The sequence below is a fragment of the Pollicipes pollicipes genome, unplaced genomic scaffold (assembly GCF_011947565.3).
Source record: "Pollicipes pollicipes isolate AB1234 unplaced genomic scaffold, Ppol_2.1 Scaffold_6950;HRSCAF=8241_pilon_pilon_pilon, whole genome shotgun sequence".
NCBI lineage: Eukaryota > Metazoa > Arthropoda > Thecostraca > Pollicipedomorpha > Pollicipedidae > Pollicipes > Pollicipes pollicipes.
In genome coordinates this window covers 85979-103902 of record NW_023596968.1, presented here as the reverse complement: position 1 = coordinate 103902, position 17924 = coordinate 85979, and the positions used below count along the sequence as shown (strand labels likewise).

Here is a 17924-nt window from a genome sequence, read left to right as displayed (position 1 = left end):
AGGGATCTGTTGCGGCTGAAAATGGCCTGATCCGTATCAGTGTTTTCAGCCCGCGTGCAGAAGTACAATCATAAAACCCTATGGTAGCTGCATTTTCCTCAATCCCGGTTTATTTGTATCCGACTCTGGGATTTAGTGCACAGCGCAGCAGAATGCCAGCAGTGTACATGGCGCGTGGACCATGTGTTGGCAACATGCTGGCGGTTAAGGTCAAGACCCGACTAAAAACCAGTGTGACCAAACCGTTCTTCAAACGATATTGTTCTGGTTTGGCCGAGACTCAACTTGTTTACATTGCACGTACGGGCTTCAAGGTGATATTCAAACTGTAACGAAACGTTTTGCGGACAAAGACGAAAACTACATTGGTGACAGGCGCATCATTTTAGATCACATCCTTGAGGGCTTCGTAACCATCTCGCCAAAACCAGTAGTCTCTATCGACATGCCTTGACCATTATAAAACTAAAGCCGATAGAATGATATGGTGAATGCCACCATGACACATGTCATATATACACTCCGGCGTTTTCTGGTTTGTGATATTTGGTCATTGGATGACATCTCGTGTCATGAGGATGACCTGAAGGCAGGTCAGCTGATTAAAAATCGTACCACACCATAACGCTAGGGCAGTGGTACTATAGCCAGTAGTGGAAAAAGACTTTCCGAATTGGTGGACTTGGTCGGCGACAAAAATGACTCTTCACGCAACACTTGGAACCAAAAATTTGTTGACCAAAGGCTTAAGTGACGGCCACGACAGGATGTTACAGGGCGCATTTCACAACCTTACATGGGGCTTCGATGGTAATGCGTTTCATCGCACAACACCAGCAAGCCCTTCTGTAAAAGCCCTTTACCGTACTATACAGTACCATGGCATCTTTCTTAGGCTCCATCCCAGCCAGGCGGAGAAATATCCTACGATTTTTAGTTGGTCGCTTGTTTTAGTCACAGGCCGGCAACAAATCAATGTATTTCCTATGGCCCGGCTGGTCGGCCGGTTCACTGATTTGCCAGCCGAATCTCAGTGTCCGAAACTAGGCAATAGAGAGTACTGAAAAAGATCTGGATATTGTGATTCATCTGACTGAGAGGGAATGTTTCAATCGTTGCAATGCAACTGGGATATGTGAGGCTGACAGTGACTTTCACCGCATTGCGGCTTTGCAGGCGGTATTTGCATCGCAGTTTCATAAATACCCAACTAGGTTTAATTTTTGTGCCTTATTGACTTCATTGATTGACAGTTCAAGGAAAGTTGGCGAAATGATCCAATCAAGATGGAAATTAACCTGTGATTATTGAGACAGCCTATACAAGAAACAAAAAAGCAACAGAAACGGCTGTTGACTCACCGTAGCAGTTACAGGCATCGAACATTACTCCCGTTGAAGAGAGACGTGGGTTCGGTGCTAGAGGCTGATGGCACTCCTCAGGGAAGGGAACGACAAAAGGTGTGAATGCTTCCGAAGTGCCAATTGATGTCATTGCCCTCTTGCTCGCAATTAAGCATGGCTACCAGTCAAATGGATCTTTAAATCAGGGCTTGCATTGACTTGACTTTCACTTCGACTTTTCACAACATTCATCTTGGCTGCTGGAAACTGTTATGATAGCTAATAACGTAGGCAAAGAGGAGGCGGCGAGCAGGCGGACAATGAGGTGTTGGAGGAGCTGTAGGCGATGAGGAGTGGGCTTAAAGTTTCATTGCCATTCCCCCTTAACCATCATAAGAGGGGATGCCTACCATTGTCATCCCCTCCTAAAGGTTTACTTCAAATAGGAGTAGTTTTGTGAGATTTTGGTGTTAATAATCATAGGTCAGCACACGACTGATCCTTAGCCGTCTCTAAGTGCAATTCTAGCTATTTATTGACAATAAAGCCGCTTTTGTAACAGGGTAAGTGTGTAAAATGAGTTATCCTGCAATTTTTTCATGTACACAATTTCTTCGCATGGCCTGGAGCATGACATTTGCATGGATGCAATGCAATATATTTCACTGCTGTTTTTGTTAATGGAAGTAAAACATCTTTTGATGGAACCCTTGTTATAAGTGCAGTGCAGTGCAGTGCCACTTATAATAAGTGCAGGTTGTGAGAAAAGACAGCATAACCTAAATGCAACCTAGCCTGGTAGTTGAAAACAATATAATCTGTCCAGTTGTGTCATCGCGTCAGGCGTGTTAAATTTTGTACATCATGAGGAGAGGGGTAGCGAGCCATGGGCTTCACAACCTCCGCTATCCTCAATGTGGCTGTCAAGATATTAAGCCTGCTTTGTTTTGAATATACGTTATCTCTATTCTTCAGCGTTTTTGTTAAACAAACCTTTAGTTGAGCAGAATTATGGTCATGGCTAGTGAACAAATCGTAGAGCAAATGGGCACTGTGTTAAGTTGTTTTTCCCTATATGTTGTGATCTCCCAGCTATATGTATTGAACGAGGGGCCAGCATTGAGGGGTACACATCAGCGTTGAGGGACCCAATCAACATTTGGGTGTGGCAGGGCCCCCAAATAATTTGAATGGACACTCCTGCACCATGCATGATAAGCACCAGAGGCATGCTTAGATTTGTTGGCTTTCTAGTGTGCTAAGGGCTATTTTAGTTTCCTTATTCAACCGGTTCTAGTGGTTGCATGTTGGTACTGAAAGGTGCCATTCTTAATTTTCATTTTTAAAACAAGCATGTGTAAAGTGAATAAAAAGTATAGAACCCAGAGGTTTCAACGTTATCCTGATTTGCCGTTTCTCATAACACGGACTGATGGGGAATGAGACCCCCGTACCACTTGCAAACTAAGAAAGGTATAGCCTTACGTAAACAGGCAGCAGTCGATTGTTCTCAGCGACATCTCGCGTTTTGTAATATGTTTTATATTATTACTTGACCCCACTAGACCAAGTCAATTGTTGAGTGTTCCTGAATATGAGACTAAGCAATGCATGCTGACAGGCACAAAATCATGCCGTGTAAGGGCATGGAGGGCATATTAGTATATCACTTCTTTAATCCGCGTCTGGCCGGGGGACACTGGCTTTGCACTACGGCTTTTCGATCACAAGTCAAGACGTAGCGCTCGTAGCAATACAGAATTTTCACTGCCTGTTTGTCTATCAATTTGGCACGCTTCATGACCATTCAAAGTTTGTATCTACCGAGGTCGGTGACCTATACTAGGTCAAAGAGGACAACCGCGAAAAAATTGGATCACACATAACATCTGCGGGTTACTTGTCATTGATCAAACTTGATATAGTAGTAGAACAGGATACTGCCTCAAGTTTACATTTTCCACAGAAAATGCGAAAATGTGAGGACAGTGGCCTGAAAGCCAGGTCAGCTTTTGAATTTTTTGCGCAAATAATGCAAATTTGTATAACTTTTGTGTAGCTTCAGTGTAGTTTAGCCATCTTCATTTAGCTTTAGATTTAACTTGTAGTGATCTAGCCATCTTCAAAACCTTCTGAATACCTGGGCTATTTCTAACTGTTCAGGGCATTTTGGCCACCGGGAGCCCTCTTCCATCCCCCAGAAGTCCTTCTCGCTGCTTGATGGACTCCCTGACCAGTCAGAGGCACTCTGGACACTTAGGAGTTTAGTAAGAGCCCGAGGCTGCCTGCCAGCTTGGTGTTCCTCTTGCCGATGAGGGACCTTGCTCTTAAGCGGCCTGTCTAGTCATTCAGGGATCTTTTTGCGCCCCAAGGCAAGCCACTGACATTTTTTCGGGCTCTTTTTTTCTCATACCCCGTTAGACGCAAGACCTTGGGTTTGGTGAATATATAAGCAGGGTTTTTTTTTTGGCTGCTTGTAGCGCGAAGAAAAATGTCCGTGCTGAATGAGTAGAGCCCACGTTCTGCCCACTCACTAGATTCTATTTGGTCACCCAGAGGCCCCTGTTGCCGATACGTGAGCCTTAACTAGCCACCGTAGGTATGCGGACTGCGTTAGGGACTTAATAGCTACGCTTCTTTGGGCCCGGCTGCCCTTCAGAAGCTCATTCAGCACATAAAATAACCTCGGCATTACCCAGGACCCCGTGTACCGTTAAGTGCGATGGCTAAGATGCGCGTCGAGGAAACCAGAGGCGCACGGTTCGATTCTCCTCTGTGCCCGTCGTTTCTACTAAGGTGACGCCATATAAGCAGATGACATCATATAGTCTCAGAAGCTCCGTGCGACGTAAAGCCCGAATGTCAACATCTGCTGACGGGTCGCACTGACCTCTCGAACTTCTGTGCACTTGAACCCGACCTCGCTCCGCACCCGGGAGCGGTGACCTTGAGCGTAACCTGTCTGCGGCTGCCCGCGCTGCCCCGGCCGGCACCAGGCGCTGGGGCTGCAGGGGCGGTCAGGTGCGACGACGCTCTTCTCCGGACGGTTGTCGCCAGAACCGGCTGTTGGGACCGTTCAACATGCGGTCTCTGCTGCCGAATATAGTTTCACTGCAGCATGACCGTCTAAGCCGGTTCCATTACGACTTTTGCGTGGTCACCGAGACGTGGCTTCGATCCGCCGCCGCTGTGACCGTCCAGGCTGGTCACAGCCCCCGGCTATTGGCTGCACCGTGCGGACCGGCCGGGAGAGGTCGGCTATGGAGGTGTGGCGATGCCGTCACTGTCGTCACACAGCCGGTATCGTCCGGCTGTCGGCTTGAGTCCGACGCGCAGCCAGAGTGTTGCGTGTGAGATCGGAGTCCGGACCACATTTCACTGTGGCTGCAGTCAGCCGGTCCCCGCGCCACGCCATGGCTGCTCCCCAAGCGGACTTCAACGAACTGGACCTGTAAAATCAGTGAGCACTCCTTCAGCACTCCGAACTGGTCGTCATCATGGGTAATCTAAATCGTGATTTACTGGACTCTGCTAGTAACGTTTCAAAGGACCGGTTAAACGAGATGCTCCGATAATTTCATCTGCACCAGTTTTTCAGTCCACTTTTTCTTCTGTGTCGGTTCTAGACGCGGTAATTTCTAATTTAGATAATGTCGTTCGGCGTGTTGGAGCTTTTCACTGCGCTATTAGCTCTCATCATCTTGTTCGCACGCTCTTAGTTTTGCCAAAGGGTCGTGTCAAGCCTCTCCGTATCCATACTCGACTGTTGAAAGGATTGGCCATGCTTGATGGCTTCGAGATTTGTACCATGTCGACTGGTCCGGTGTCTTGAGGCGCCTACAAGTCGCCGATGTGCGGCCCCACTTGCTTCACTGTCTAATAACAATCAACGACAAACACGTTCCGATCGAACTAATGTCATTGAGGAATCCAAGCACACCAGCTGTGACCCTTGACCTCATGGCACAGCGGAGGGGCGTGTTGCGTCGCGAGGAGGGATTGTCAGCTTCCCGCGAACTGGACCACAGGGTGACGTCTGCGATCAGGCGTGACTGCCGGGCGGATATTGAGGAGAGGCTGCGTGAGCAGGGGAGCAGTTCTCTGCGCACCATTATCCGCCTGCCGTTAACAGGGGAGAGCGGTGCTCCCAGCCTCCCAGCCGCGACCCCAGCGAGATGAGCGCTTGTTTTGCCAATGTCGGTTTCCGTGTTGCAATCAACCTGTCCGGTCTAGGACAGCCACCTGACGTCCCACGTCGCCTGCCCAGTGTGGGCACTTGCGGTTTCCGGGTGACTGGCACGACCCTTGATGAGCTGCACGAGGTCATGTTCTCCATGAAGTGTTCCGGGGCGTGTGGATCTGACGGCGCTTGTATTCGTATTTTACTCCTCTGTTTTGACGTCGTCGGACCTATTCTTCTCCATTTTATTGACACCTGCCTCACCTCCTGCCGTTTTCCCCATTCCTTTGAAGCACTCCCTGGTTCATGCTATTTTCCAATCCGGTGATCCAACCCTGGCCTCCAGTTGCCGTCCTATTTCTATCGCTCCTATCACGACCAAAATTGTCGAGCGTGTGGTGCAGAGCCAGGTGTTTGCCTGCATGTCCGACAATCATCTTCTTTCTTCACTTCAGCACTGTTTCCATCCCCGCCATTCCACTGAGACTGCCCTGCCCGCCCTGACCAGCTCCACATTTTCCAATATGGATCGTGGCTATCCTTCACTCCTGTGCCTGCTGGATCTCAGTAAGTATTTTAACGTCATTCTTCATGCTCAACTACTTTGCAAGCTCCAGCTCCATAACACTGACCCGGCTTGGCTCTCCTCCTATCTTTCTGGTCATTCCCAGTCAGTCTGCATCTCTTCTTTTTCTTGTGACGGAGTGGTCTCCAAACCCCTCCCAATACCATGGAAGTATTGGAGATCAGCCCAAGGTTCTCTCTTGTCCAAAATGTTCGCCAGTGACCTCAGGCTGCACGCGCCGGACGCTCCTATGACCCAGTACGCTGACGACACCCAAATCCCACATCCTGTGTTAAACACAACCTTCCTTTCGTCATCCAACGCATGGAAACCACGCTGTCCTTCCTAGCATTGTGGTTTCATGCCCACAGTCTCAAGCTCAACGCATGCAAAACCCAGCTCCTTCTCCTTGGCACCCGACAGGAAACCCGCGGACTTTCCTCTTTCTCCTGTGTATGGGTCGGCGGGGAGACCGCTCGAGAGGGCCTGACTGTCAAAAAACTCGGATGTGCTATTTGACCGCAACCTGAGCTGGGACGCACACGTCAGTGATGTAGTAAAAAAGTGCATCGGTGTCCTGATCAGTCTACGCCACCTGAGGCATTTCCTCCGGCACGAACGCTGCTGACCATGCTGCAGGGTTTGGTCATCTCACGCGTGAGATACTACATTTCGGTTTATGGCCAGGGGTCAGCTGTGAACGAGGCCAGAGTGCTTAAAGTAGTTGACATCGCTACCAGGGTAGTAACTGACCTACGGATGCATGGTCACGTGTCTCGCGCGTGGGATGACCTGCATTTTGCCACGCCTCGTCAGATATGTCACGTACAAACTATTGTCGCTGCGCACAAAGCCCATGTGCGAGGCGAGCCTGAGGGTTTTGCCTGTTTGCTTCAAACAAACCCTGGCGCGCGAACCAGTGACCAAACTACCCGCATTAACCATAACCTGCGTCCCCCGGCGTTGCGCACGGCGGCAGGACAGCGGTCCTTTGCATACCGAGCGGCGCCTCTCATTAATGGAGTTGCCTGGTGATGTTTAACGACTTAATTTAACAAGTTTTAAAAAGCTGCCGAGTTCTTTTTGTACGATAGGGCTGGATCATACTGTTTCTGCGTGTGTGCGTTTATGTGTTTTTACCCTTTATCACTTTCTATTGTTTTTTGAAAAAACTGTTTTATCTCTCATACTGACACGAAATAGCCATGTTCCCTAGCAACAGCTTCATTTGACTGCAGCCGGACTGCACTGGCTGATGCAGGACCCCAGCCTGTGGAGTGTCATCTGATGTCAAATGCAATGTGACCCTCCTGGTTCCTCGCGGGCCGCCTTACCTGAGCAGGCCGTTTCTGCAATTGAGACTTCTGGCCGCTGAAGAGCCCCTCTGACTTATGAGAAGCCTCTCGTCACTTGAGCTCCTTTCTGAAAGCTTGGAGATTGAATTGCTCGCCTAGACCCCCCTGATCACGAAGGGGAACTTTTGATCGCTTGTGGGCTCTCCTGACCACCGAAGTGTTTGTTTGGTCGCTGACGTCCCACTGGCCGCTCGGCGACCTATTTCGTCGCCGGACCATACATCCATAACCGAGCGACCTTTTTGGACACCTTTTTGGGGGGGACCGATAAGTGCTTAAGGGCTTGTCAGGCTACTGAGGGATCTCCCTAGGGTCACGAAAGAGCCCCCTGACTGCTGAAATGATCTTTGACTTCTCAGGCCCCACCTTCCGCTCAATACCTTATTAGGAGCTCAAAGACATTTATATCCGCATGACCCCCTGGGTACACGTGGACCTTTTAGCTGCATACGTTCTATTTTCCCTCGCAAAGGCCACATTGTTTCCACGGAGCACCTCACTTCCTTTCTAAAGCGGCTCAACCTTATACATGACCCTGTTAAGGAGCCCGCGCCTGCGTTCAAGCGTGCCAACAGGCTGGGATCCTGCATCAGCCAGTGCACTCCGGCTGCAGTCAAATGAAGCTGTTGCTAGGGAACCCGTTGGAAAGGTTAGCACGCGCCCCAGGTGACTGGTTCGGTACCCTTCACTCGGGTGGGCGGTCATTTTGACCCCATGAGTCCTGAATGAGTCCCTCTGAGTTCCTGAATTTGTCCATGCAATTGCTGTGTTGTCTAAGGAAGTATTTCAGAGATGTATGGCTTCGTGTAACACTCCGTTATTGGATCAGATTGAGCAGCTGCTTAGGAACTGCCTTCGCTGAAACCATGGCCCGACTTTGACCTGCCATAGGTCAGCGACATGACAAGGTGCATCTAGATTATGGATGCTAAACGATCCGCTATTTCATCGTCTACAGCTATGCAAAATTTGGCGGGCTACGCCTTACCGTTCGGAAAACATTTCGGAAAAACCTTGGGGGCTCAATTTGCCCCTCACCCGAGCGCGTATAAAGGATTGACATTGGCAATCAAATTCTTTTTTTAATAACTTCAATTCAATTTTGTTGTTGAAAATGGAGCTGCTGATAAGCACGTCTTAAGTAAAACCTTCGGACACCTTCTACGCGGAAAACATATCGAAGTGCAACTTAAAAGAGCATTGCATGCCAATGTTCAGTAACAAAATTACGTGTAGCTTTTTTGCGTGAACTTTGAAAAAAACACATTTTCAGGCCATGGTTCGGATAAGGACGTACGCATGAGCCAAAAAAAACAAACAATTTCGCGCATTCCGTACTCCAAAACAACAAGAAAAGTGTTGCATGTTGGTGGAGGCACATGTCATTTCATTGTTCAAACGACGGGAAATCATTGAGCTTGAGCCTGGAATTTCTGGCACCTGCAGTTCGCCAACGCGTGCAGCACTCTTCTATAGTTGAGCTGCAGCCGCAGATGATCGGTTTTTCCCTCAGCGTGTCAAGAATATGAAAAAACTAGTATTTGTTTTCATCAAACAGCTCTGTGATCACATCTTTCTGTGACCCCGATGCATCACCTTCTTCCTTCATGCCTTCACTACCTCTTGCCCAGCATCTGCGCAGTCGCCTTCACCTCAGTCTGAGTCCAAGTCGGAACCCAGTGTATTGCTCCTTTTCCAGGCAGCCTAGAAACCCAGTTTAAGCCTTTATATGCTAATTGCTGGAGCGCAGAGAAGGGCGCCCACCAGGCAACACTTGTCGCACCAGGCTTGGGTCATGCCTAAGGTATGGTAGAGAGTGTCGTGATGGTTGGGTTGGGGCTCCAGACGCACACATGGTTTCCATAAGTGGACATGGCCTCGAGGTGGCCTGCATGTTGGACGTCATTCCCAGTTTTTGTTTGCACCAGCTGAAATTATGCCATACACTCAACCACCCTGGCTGTCGAGGCTCGTTTTTTTTCTCGGTCGAAGATAGCAAGTCCGGGCGTGGATCAAGCTTATATGTGAGGCCACGGCAAGTTCAGAGGGTGGAAGAAGACTGCTTTTGCGATTGGACTATGCCGTTGCCTTAAGCCGATTTACCTGCATTCGTCGCAGCAGCAGTTATCTTGGTATTAGCTGCATGAAATTGCATACATGAACGTTCCGGTTGTGTGCATGCTATTGCAAGCGGCGGCGATATCGCGTTGCGCTGCTGGTGACAACTTCGTCCGCAGAAAGTCTATCGGCGACAAAAAATTATCTTTTACCAACGCTCCATAGCCTTGCTATGTGTCATGTACGCCGAATGGCACGCCGAGGGAGTAGGTCAAGTCAACCTGAAACCTTCCAAAGTGGAACTAACGGTTCAAGGCTTGCAAGGCAAAAGCCAATCAATGGTTTCGGTGAGTTATTGAATGAAAATGTTTCATTTCAGGGAAAATATGGGAAGAATCGTGTTTTGTTTATATTTAGCACACAGGATGACCATAGAGGCAGTTCGGGTAAAAAATGGCATCCGAGGTCAGCGTTACTTGATCCAGGTGCACCGGGATCAGATTGAATAATGCGCCGGGACCCGAGAACCTTACTGGACTTTGGTACTGCATGGTATTTTGGTGTTATGGGCGCGTCGACAGCAGCGGTCGTTTTGCAAACTTTCCACCGATAAGAATGCTTTGCTTACATGCTTTCATCCCTCCAACATGACACTTTACCTTCTTGTGACCTGACCCATTGCATCCTCACACACTGGTATCATCTGACATTACACGCAGCTTCTTTTTGAGCACATCTGTATTGATAGATGGGAACTATAGACGCATCGTGTCATATGACGTCATGCAAGATAACTGCCCTAGCTTGACCTCTAGGAAAGCAGAGCTCAGCAAATGAGATCATGAGAAGTTGACCGAATCCAAGCGCAAATACATCATAACTCATCAAGTCTGTGCATTGAAGGGAATGCTCCGCGTTTGAAGACATCAGATAAAGCATTAGCTGTGATGAGCTTAACTCTTTACTTACAACTATTGGTATAATTCTTAGTGGAAAAGCTGCTCTAGAAAGCACAATTTCTCTGTTTAGTGTGTATGGTCCTCACTGCGTCATTGTTTGATTACGTCATCCTATCCTGCACAACGTTGGTAGACAACCAATTGACGGTTGTTAAATCAGGAAACCGTCCTCACCAACGCTAGATATAAATGACTTGCCAATCATATTTTTCTTGGCATTATTGATCGCGAGGCTAATGAAATGACAGAATTCGAATGACATCATTATGGCGCCAAGGGTGCCCGGTGACTTTTGAATAGCATTCTCGAAATAGTGTGCACATCATCGAAGGAGTACAGCAAAGAAACTGGAGGTATTTTGATCCTAAGAAGGGTAAGGTCATGTACCGCACCGGATGATGTTCAAGATGGTTATTTCACGTCAAAGCCCCATACAAATGTGAAGCACTCCATTTAATTACAAAAGGAACATTCCGTGGGAATGCTCATCGTTTCACCCTCCGTGTCCTGTACTCCGGCACGGTTGCACGGGTCAGGTTGGCCCCGGCTTGAGCATTGCTAGCAGTTTTGTCATCGGCATGCATTCAGATTCAAAACAAGACCAACTGAGCCACACGAATCGTGTTTGGACAGCTACCAATAGACATGTCTCCTTTTACAGCTGGGTTAAAACGCCGCGTGCCCCCCCCCCCCCCCCAGGACCGCACCCAGGACCGCACCCACTCGATGCCGCACCAACGCATCGCGAGTCCAGCACGCTTCCACTTCGCTACGAAACCCTCACGCGTCGTGCATAACAAGGATCACGCTGCGCTTCGTTGCATGCACAGACTAAGTATATTGAAGTGGTAAAGAGCCCTTTATGGTTTCAAGAAGTGTAAGCTTAATTAATACATAGTCCAGCCTACGACGAATTCCTTACTGTTGCGTCAAGAAACTCCATCTGCTGGCTTATATTAGTTCGTACATGCACATGATATTAGTTCGTACATGTCAAGGGTGATGTCGCGCAAATCAAATAGCAGGGACGACTAGTGCAAAATGGCTACACCTGCCCTAAAAGGACGATAAAAACGAGATTCCTTACAGATTTAGACCGCTATTTTCAAGATCAGGGGATGGAGGCATCCCTCTACGCTCTAAATGCAAGGCCGCAACCCTGGTGTAGTTAGCTGTATGCGTCATAAACTCTCGTCTAGGACGTATACAGCAGCGTGAATACATTCAGAAATGTCAGAGTAACAGCTCCATATAACCCCAGTATTTTTTTTTTTTTTTTGTCTTCCCGGCCGCTCTCATACGGCATCTCGCTGGGCTGGGCAAAAAGCCAAACAGGATATTCTTACTGGATAATACAAATAGCAATGCTTATTTTTCAGGGGTCGGAAACAGATGTTATTACACTGGTTTTTGGTTAGCATATGTTCTATATTTTCATTAATTTCAAGTATCTATGTGTCCTATTGTGTCCAGTTTTTCAGCGCACGTTTCATTCATCAGATATCACTGTTTCTATAATGCAAGAGAATCACCATCATGTGTGGCCCTCCTTATGAAAACTTCACGGTTCTTTTCAGCTTTTCACACCATATTTTCGAAATCCCACATCGGAGGGGCAAATTTGTTTTCTGCTGATCATCTACGAACCTGCAAGAAACAGTCTGTCACAAAAAGGATACCAGTTGCTATCATGCCAGACCACTAATAACTTCATTAGCAAAAACGGTAATGAAATTGAAAGGAATCGCACGAAACGTATATGGACAAGAGGCAGCGAAATGCAAATTTGATAAAGATAAACTAAACATCAGCAAAATAGAAGAATATCTTCGTCATTATGTGATTTTGCAGGGCCGATGCTCTGTTTACTCCTCTGCGCTGGATGCCATCAGTAAGTGGCATTTAATGAGCGTGTCGCGTGTCTTGTTCAGTTTCGCTAGTGTGTGTTGGGTCTTGCTAAGAGCCGCAGCGAGTGAGCCAGGGGTCTGCTGGTGGCCGCTTTTGTCCATACACGCAAACCTTAATATATCACCGTGTCAGCATTTGCTCAACAGCGCAGAGGCAGCGTATTCAGAATGCAACACACTGTTTCCTGCTCGTTGTGGCTGATCTCGGTCAGCAGGATTATATGATCTCTGCCCTGCTGAAGGCCAGATGGCCTAAAGTATATGAGCTTCACACCTAACACGGATATCGCCACGATGCAGCATCTTTCCACCGTCCTAAGGGTATCTGAACCGCTGCTCGGCGCTGACGAGTGCTCCGTCGCTTTGACGTGTCCGCCCGCCGCGCGCGTGCTACAGAGCTGACGGCAAGCTGCAGCTTACCAATGAGCCAGTTCCGCTGTTTGCTCCGAAATGATACTCCGAAACTGATGATAATGGTCATTCATCAAACGACAATGTCGATAGGGTACATATATATTTGCAATAATCGGCAAAATACATTGCCCTTACAATAAAACACGACATAAATTTGTTTCGCGGGTGGATGCTTCAATAGTCTTGTCCATTGGCAGCGTGGCCCGTGGCAGAAATGGCCTCGACATAGATGGGTGTCGCTATTGGTTTGACCGACGCTTGGACCACGGGGACGTTCAGACCATCCCTCAAACTCCGCGTGACTGCGGGGGACTCCTAATCAGGTGAAACACGGCAGCCGGATTGCGGCTTCTCTTGACGTTAGATGGAGCGCAGCAAAGTGAACGGCACACACCCTATAACCCTATCCAACAACTTCCGGTATCTGATTCCGGCTGCCCCCTCCCCCGCCCCCCGTGGGTGGCCAACCAGCACACCATCAGCCGGCGGCGGAGAGGTGACTGACCAGCAGTCCGTGAGGATCTGCGGAATCAGCTGATCCTGCTGGACCATCTGAGGCTGAGGCGGTCCCGCCTCTGATCACACCATCTTCAGTCTCTTCAGCCACGTCCAAGGCATTTTCCTATTCGGCTCACGGAACCGAAGCGGCCCGGCTCGCCGGAGTCAGCTGATCCCGCGTGACCATCGGATCCAGCCCGCCGAGGCTGCCTGGGGGACGCTCCAGCTGGCACGTCAGCTCCACACGGAACCGCCGGGGCAGAGCAGGGCAAGTCAGATGGAGATCGGGGTTTACAGATGGAGCGGCTGCTTCGGCGGAGCGTCGCCGGCGGCCGGGTCCGCCCGGGAAGGCCGCCGCCGCCAAGCCCATCTTGAGTTTGGCTGCCTGCGTGGCCGAGAAGCCGCGGCCCAGGCCGAAGTCCAGCCCGCGTTTGCTGTGGAGAAGGACGCCGGTCAGAAGTTGGAGGCTGTGATCTTGCTGCGCTATGGACAGGGTACGCGTTGGATGCTCAGCACATTTGGCGATCATGCGCGTGTTTTGTACTTCTCTGAATTGAGCAGCAGGAGAGATGTTTGTAACTTTTTGCGTGTAAATTCAACACGCCATTATCTTACCTAGTTTTTGCTGTCCAGCCCGACAGGACTCGCGGCGATAGTAAAGGACTTTTATGCTTTTCAAGCCATAACATGCTACCCAAACTGTCACCTGTGTTAGGTACTGATGGAAGACCAACGATAATGAAAATGATATAAAGCGTAAAACATGGATTACTTACACCATTCATCACGCCCAAATAGAAACAGCTAGCTCTGAGAGCTAGCTGGCTAGCTAAAAACTAGCTCACACAAAATAAGCAATTAGCTGAGCGCACCCTATATTAACCACTTCGCTGAGCAGGTCAGCGAAATTAAAGTAGACAGAATGTCAACACTCTCCACAGTGATGTCCTTTCTTGCCCAGGCCACGATGCACGAGAAGCCAAGTGGCAGGCAGCGACATCTATTGGAGCCCTGGCGACATACCCGGCGTAAACGGACCGCGCCGCGGTAGGCGTGGCCGGCACCTTGTTATACAGGTGGAAAAACGGCACGTGCTTTCGGAAATATCTGTCTAGTTCTTCCTGGGCCAGATCAGTTTCTTCTGCGTCGTCGAGCGTGCGCAGCCGATTGACCAGCTCGCTGACGTAGGGGTCGCTCAGAATGCCTTCCACATCGTCCGCCCAAGATTTCCTGCAGAGGAGGGATGAGCGTCAAGCGAGCACTCTGCACAATCAACCGATGATGATGATGTGATGTTTTGCAACCTGATATTCATGCAGGATGCAAAGCAGGCCTGCATGAATATCAGGTTAAGTGTATCAGGAAAGGCATGAATGCCAGGAAAAGAGGCGTGCATAACACCGTTATGGATCTAGGATGACCTTATGTGAACAGTTGACGGAGTTGCGAACGCTCTCTGTTTCTGAATGCAAAGCAACATAAATTATATGAATTATGCAAAAATCAGGATGGCTCTGCGCTCCGTGGAACACTTCTTAATCTAAATTGCGTACAAAATGTGTAGCAAGTAAACTGAAACATGCCCGCCCTCTGACACCCACGGTGCCTCACAGGATGAGAAGTTGTTACCCCATGATGGTAGGTGATGAAAAATAAATCGCCCCAAATATTGAAAGACTTAGTTATTCTGTATACATATTCGATTGATATTCAAACTCAGCATTATACAATTTTGAAAAACTATCTTCGCAGCATACGACTTTCACATGGCACCGTTGAATGTACCAATCAGGGGGCATGATTTGTCAGGGGTACTCAGTCACAACCAGTAATGATTACTTTAAGTTTTCGGCATCTAACCATCTAAGGTCCTATATAGCGTTCGAGATTAAGGATGGGAAACATGGAAACCCGTCTGCTCTTGTCTGGGCACATGGTCCACATAATTTTGTATGCGCCCTTGGTGTCCTCCAACCCAGAGAGATCAGTTAATGCATGCTTCAATTATACTAAAGTTACATTTTATATGTTTGGCACTACCGATCATATGTGAAAATGCTACAATTTGTTACATACAGCACTGGGGCTGCGTGTCAGTGAGCGCATTAACAACAGTTGCTAAATGTAGACATTCATGAAGCAAACCATGTTTGAATTGATGGGCCAGATACCACCTATAAATTGTTTTTAAATAAGCGGCAGAACAGCATTGTATTTGTGACGTAATGGGTCACAAGTAGTGGTTCACCTATTGGGTTGATAGCAAAAAACACGACCATATACACTGCAGATAAAATTGCCTTAACGCGTGCCCGGGTGGCCGACTAGATACCCTTCGCTCGGGTAGGGGTCAATTTGACCCCCCCATCCCCCTGAGATCTCGGGAAATGAGAAAGCTAGAGACACCAAATTCACAGGATGTGTTGAACTATACGTAAACTCACTTAGGCCAAAATTTGAGGCACATAGGTCATGACCTTCATAGGTCATCTTAGGTCAATTACCTATTCCGACCTCTACGAAGTCCATGGAAGATGTATGATGCGGTTCCTGCTATCAATGAATTCGAAATACGCACCAGAAACTATCCCGCACAGCAACGCTAGAGTAATAAAACAGATTGATTTTGACCTTGGTCTGACCTTTATACCTGACCTTAGATAAACTTTATTTGTTCATTCAATATTTGTGTTGCCTAAAAGCATTTCAGAGATGTATGTATTCGTCTAACACTCCGTTGTTGCATCAGATTAAGCGATTCCCTGGAAACTGGCTTCGCTAAAACTATGGCCTGACTTTGACCTGCCATGGGTCAATGACTTTACAAAGTACATATAAATTGTTGATGCCAAGTGATCCACTACTTAATTGTTTACTGCTATGCAAAATTTGGCGTGGCTGCGCCGCGCCGTTCGGAAACCATTTTGGAAAAACCTTAGGGCGGGTCAATTTGACCCCACCTGAGCGCGTGTTAAATCTCACGGAGATTGTTGGACTTAAACATGTCATTTGTTAAGCGGTACCACCAAGAACATATACATTGAACTGATCCCTGAGAGGATCATGGCGATGTCAGAACAGCTCTCTGCGTTCCAAACAAAACATGAAGCCCGAACTCTCCCAGTTTCTTCTCCTTCATCACACACGCACGGAGCTACACACCTCTCGGCGTCCTCCATGTGCGTGCTGGCGTCGCTGAAGGACCAGCAGAAGACGAAGCAGACGATGGCAGCTAGCCAGGTGCAGGCACTGATAGCGGATACGTGACGAGTCATGAGCCTGAAACGATGGTAGGTCTGGGTCAGGCAAGGGACATGGGACAGAGTCAGGCCAAGGTTAGGCCAGTATCAGGTCAAGTCAAGGTCGGGCAAAGGTCGGGTCAGTGACACTGCCCCGGGTGAGGATTAGATTGCAAAGCATGTCATGCTGGACAACGTTAGCTAACATGCCGTGCGCTGCGTCTGAAGCATATATCAGAACCGTGTCACAGGGTTATGTAGTGGCTGCTTGAACATGGGATTTTTCATAGCAAGAATCAGCTTTAGGGCAAACCATGTTTAAGCTAGATTGTCCAGCTATGATATGACGGTTAGCAGGGCCCCAGCCAATGTTTTCTAACAGCCAAATCTGCGCCGAAGCTGCCCCAGCAACTCGCTGGTGGTAACCGAGCTCGTAGACTGTACCGCAGAACACCAGGCCGTCTGACCGGATGTGAGTGTTCAGTGACCGGCACGTGGGCAACCGTCGCCAGTCTGACGACGCTTAAGTCACTGTGTCGTACGGAAATTTTTAACTCAGACAACTAGGATGACGAATGGCAGCCTGACTGCTATTAACCAGCGCCATCATTACCAGCAATCAATGCTTCGCTGAACAGTTAAGAACACTGGACCTCTGATACAACGTCCTACCTGCAAGCATGCAACGTTTAATACTTGAAAAAGACCTTTGGGCATGAAAACCTAGTCGTAGCAACACAAGAGAGATATCAAACAGCGAAGATCCATCTGAGATGAGCTCACATAATACAACAATTCAGCGTGTTCTGTCTGCTGACGGTCAGCAGCGTGAGACTCACTCGATGCTTGTGCCGGGAGGAGATCGCCTCGTGGTCGCCGCTGTGCTGCTCCACCGCCGACTGCGATGCTGGTGTCGCCTCTCCGGCACCTTATGTTCAATTCCCCACGAGACAGCAGCGACCAATGGACCAATGGGGCGAGGCCGCGCCTTTAGCCAATCAGAACAACGCCCGGCCCACGCGAAACCTGATCCGTTCAATTAGCCGGATGATTTCTGAACGGTTGTCAATGAAATTAGTTGGCTCAAATAATTGAGCTACCAACACAGTGGGTTTTGGTTAAATCCGTAAAAAGCGACTTACTCCTGATATATTTGTTACATTCGCCTTTTGTTGAGGCCTTTCTTTATGCAGATGCCATTACGGAAAAGCCGCCTGATATGGATCATGTGAGAAGACTTTAAGTAGCATTTGCACTTGAATTTCGGAGGCGGTTTGAGCCACATAGTTACGACTGACGGTTTTTAGGTTTAGACAGGTTTAACCAGAAATTGCAATGCCAAAACAATGGCTTTTAGTTAGAAGCGCAGAAAGCAGCGATTTAGCCCGCTCCGCATATGCTCGGCT

General features: G+C 48.5%; 1 protein-coding gene across 1 annotated transcript; it reads right to left on the bottom strand.

Moving 5' to 3' along the window:
• Positions 1-13412: 13412 nt before the first annotated feature.
• Positions 13413-16554, bottom strand: LOC119108888 (diuretic hormone class 2-like). Its single transcript, XM_037232430.1, has 3 exons — positions 16442-16554; positions 14402-14509; positions 13413-13713 (listed from the first exon to the last, which is right to left on the bottom strand). The coding sequence occupies exons 1-3, from the start codon at positions 16552-16554 to the stop codon at positions 13413-13415; spliced, it is 522 nt and encodes a 173-aa protein (XP_037088325.1).
• Between the last annotated feature and the right edge of the window lie 1370 nt (positions 16555-17924).

Bases quoted from the DNA above. Each gene is read 5' to 3' on its own strand.
- LOC119108888 (XM_037232430.1), bottom strand. From the start codon at position 16,554: ATGACTCGTCACGTATCCGCTATCAGTGCCTGCACCTGGCTAGCTGCC. The intron at 14,510-16,441 runs GTGTGTAGCTCC...CCTCCTCTGCAG, and splicing joins CACATGGAGGACGCCGAGAG to GAAATCTTGGGCGGACGATG. The intron at 13,714-14,401 runs GGAAGAACTAGA...CCTTCTCCACAG, and splicing joins GAAGAAACTGATCTGGCCCA to CAAACGCGGGCTGGACTTCG.